The sequence below is a fragment of the Zychaea mexicana genome, assembly GCF_025766255.1.
Source record: "Zychaea mexicana strain RSA 1403 chromosome Unknown BDB00scaffold_19, whole genome shotgun sequence".
Classification (NCBI taxonomy): domain Eukaryota; kingdom Fungi; phylum Mucoromycota; class Mucoromycetes; order Mucorales; family Lichtheimiaceae; genus Zychaea; species Zychaea mexicana.
The window spans coordinates 98,389-101,443 of NW_026516682.1; the positions used below are offsets into that span (position 1 = coordinate 98,389).

A 3,055-nucleotide genomic window follows, 5' to 3' on the forward strand; every position below is an offset into this window, starting at 1 on the left:
AGTTTTTGTCTTTGAATCCACTTCGCTTGCAGTTGAGCCATCGGCATTTGTATCCATCGTCATCCACCACGGGTTTTTCGTTTTCTTTTTGATCCGCAGCAACTGCAGTATTTTCCGTGCTATCAATGTCCATTTTGTCGCTGTCGTTTTTCTTGTCGTTTTCGATATTGTGGTTTTCTGTTCTAGAAGATGCTGTTGACTGGAGAGGTTCTGCGGCTCTTGGTGATTGTGCTTGTGCAGGTGTAGGGACAGATGCTTGAGCTGACGATTGCAAAGGAGTTGATGCTGATGTTTGCTCCGGCTCCTGAGCTTGGGTTGGTGGTTGTGCTGCTTCTGAAGCCTGTGCAGTTGTTGGTGATGATGCTTGAGATTGAGGTTGTTGAGCTGGTGGCTGCGCTGGTGTTGCTGAGGCTCCTGGTACCAAATGCATTACCAAAAGATGCTTGTGTAGGTCTTGTTCGTTTTCAAACTGTTGTCCACAATCAACCCATTTACATTTTAATTCTAAATAAACAAAAGTGTAAGTTAATTTACACTCCTAGAGGGAAAGCTAAATTCTAATTCAAAGTAGGGCAATACTTCAAAATGCACTATACTTACCATCCGCTGGTCTTGGAGGAGCATATTTGACATTCTGCAGCGTCAGGCTATCCAATTGTCCGCTAGCAACAGCATTTTCGACTTCTTTGGGTTGTGGGAATGCAATCTTGAGTACTGTATAGAATTCCTTCAATCCTAGCGGCTTCTCGTTACCAAACAAGCTCATATACAGTCCAAAGACTTCCTTCAGTTCTATCTTGTCCTCAAGACCCGCCTTGGCTAATTTCTCTTTAAGCCTAATAGTTTCATCGAAAATAAAAAAAAATTGTAAAACAGTTAGTATCCACAACTAAATTTCCCCATTCCTGTTTTTGTATGATCAGCAATTTAAGCTAAACTATATAACTTTACCATCCCAGACACCGATAAGGCTCATCCAAATGTGCATAATTTGTCAAATCCGGAATCGTCGGTGGTCGGTTTTTCTTCTTTGTGTTGCCACTACCCCCACTTTCAGCACCACCAATGTGGCCAGCATGTGTTTGAGGAATACCATGAACGGTTGCCATCAATGACGAGGATCTGGGCGCCAAAACAGACTTGTACGACAAGTAACCGGTCAACAACCCAATGAGATTACCGGGGTAATGCTTGACCAGCACCGTCGCAAAGTTACCATTTAAACTAGAGCATTGATAGAAATACTCCAGCGTCGCAGCAGCCATTTCTTCGTCATCCACAAGTAATAACTGTGCCATGCGTTGGATGATTTCAGGATTGCCTGTGCCCAACACACGTTCATTGACTTCTGTCACACCCACACGTGTTAAGGACCGGATGGCGCCCAAGATCAGGGCTCGGTCGTTGGTGGATAGCAGGAAAATCATGGTCACAATGTATGGATCAGCTGGGCCATTGACAATCACCTGAGGCGCGATATTCTCCAAAATATCCAAGCAATGGCGACTCAATTCAGCAAACGGCGAGTCTGGAGGTAATGCAATCCCCATCATTAGCATTTGACGTAGTCGTGGTTGATGTGCGATGCGTCGTACGTTGGCTTCCAGGAATGAAAAGTTTCGTAGAATGTGAAAAACTTGGAGTACACGTTCGAGCATTTCTTGGTTCCGTTTGCTGGAAAACATACTAGGACTGATTCGAAGATACTGTTGTTCTTGTTGTTGTTCGGGTATTATGTTGTTGTTGTTCTTGTTGTTGACTTTGTATTCGAGTGCGGGTTCAACGTGTTCTCTGTAAAATGGTTCGGCAAAGTCAACAAGGATGTCGAGTAATATCGGCATGTAATCGAGTGTGAGCGCGTCGAAATTGAACGAGATTTTGACAAGTGTGTTGAATGCCCAATCGATTTCGTTTGGTAGGCTGGATTTAAGTGCGAGTATTAATCGTGCGCGAAACTCTTCATCCACAAAGATTGCTGTATATCCATCATGTATATAATAGGTTAGCAAAGTGTCCCTTCGTCGTTTATATCTTTTCCAGAAACTTACGTGGCGGGTAAAACATAGCAGGACTTTGCATTGCTGGAGGAGGAAATTGCGGCATGAATCCCGAAGGTGGCGGTTGTCGCATATTTTGATAATGCGAATTTGGTGGTGGCGGTGCTAATGGCTGTTGTTGTTGTTGCTGCTGTGGATGTTGCTGCTGTGCTTGGTAATTGAATGCTAATAATATTATAGACACAAATACACGCGTTTTAGTTTTAATCCTGTCTCGTGGATAATCCCATTAACGATCGTTTCAGCCTTCGTTCCTCTCTTTCTCTTTTCCCAAGTTTCCTGATTACCAGTAGCAGTTTGTCTTGCAGTGTCGCGAGGTTTAATTGCAGAAGCGACTGGCATAGGTGATCCGGCTTTGCTATGTGTAGTTCCCTGTCGTGGTTCGATTGGCTCTTTGGGTGGATTCCATGGTCGTTTCCAATAGTGTTCTTCCTCCCAACCAAGCTATTTAAAAATTAAGTTGAAATGATAAATGTCCAAGGTGAGAATAGTTACCCGTTTCTTTCGCTTACCAAATTTTTAATATAGACGGCCTTCAGGATATATGCACTGTTTGTACACGTTGGAGGGAAATCAAATGGGTCACCCACTTGCTTCCAGCCACGGTTTTGGGTTACCTATCATTATTGTGCGGCGTAGAGTAAATCGCCAGACAATGAAATAAGTAAATGCTTTTCCTTTCGTTCTTCCGTTTTTTTAAAAAGATTCAATCGGTGCGTTTTATGGCTCTTATTGTTCTTGCTTCCCCAAGTGTTGTAATTACTTTTTCATAACCTCCAGCCTCCATGACGGTTTTATAGATCCGCAGCAGATCTAGTTTTTTTCCACCTAAAATCGGTTCTGGCTGAAAAGGCGTCCTGATTGTATATTAATCACGTCATTGAAAAACGTCTGTTAGTTTAATCGCCTTTACGTTCTTTGTTCTCAAATTTCTACAATCGAAAACGGAGGAGGTTTTTAGAAAAAAGAAAACACATTCGGCAATAACATACCCTTTT

General features: G+C 42.8%; 1 protein-coding gene across 1 annotated transcript; it reads right to left on the minus strand.

The window, feature by feature from the left end:
• Positions 1–278: 278 nt before the first annotated feature.
• Positions 279–2,229, minus strand: BDB00DRAFT_206744 (uncharacterized protein). Its single transcript, XM_053116460.1, has 4 exons — positions 2,049–2,229; positions 952–1,975; positions 601–836; positions 279–469 (listed from the first exon to the last, which is right to left on the minus strand). Exons 1-4 carry the CDS (start codon positions 2,128–2,130, stop codon positions 465–467), a joined length of 1,347 nt encoding a protein of 448 aa, XP_052981875.1. The 5' UTR covers positions 2,131–2,229; the 3' UTR covers positions 279–464.
• Between the last annotated feature and the right edge of the window lie 826 nt (positions 2,230–3,055).

Excerpts from the sequence above, each read along its gene's own strand:
- BDB00DRAFT_206744 (XM_053116460.1), bottom strand. The coding sequence starts at position 2,130 with ATGCGACAACCGCCACCTTCGGGATTCATGCCGCAATTTCCTCCTCCA. Across the intron at positions 1,976-2,048 it reads TGCTATGTTTTACCCGCCAC|CAATCTTTGTGGATGAAGAG; the intron begins GTAAGTTTCTGG and ends ATGGATATACAG. Across the intron at positions 837-951 it reads CCTTATCGGTGTCTGGGATG|GCTTAAAGAGAAATTAGCCA; the intron begins GTAAAGTTATAT and ends TGAAACTATTAG.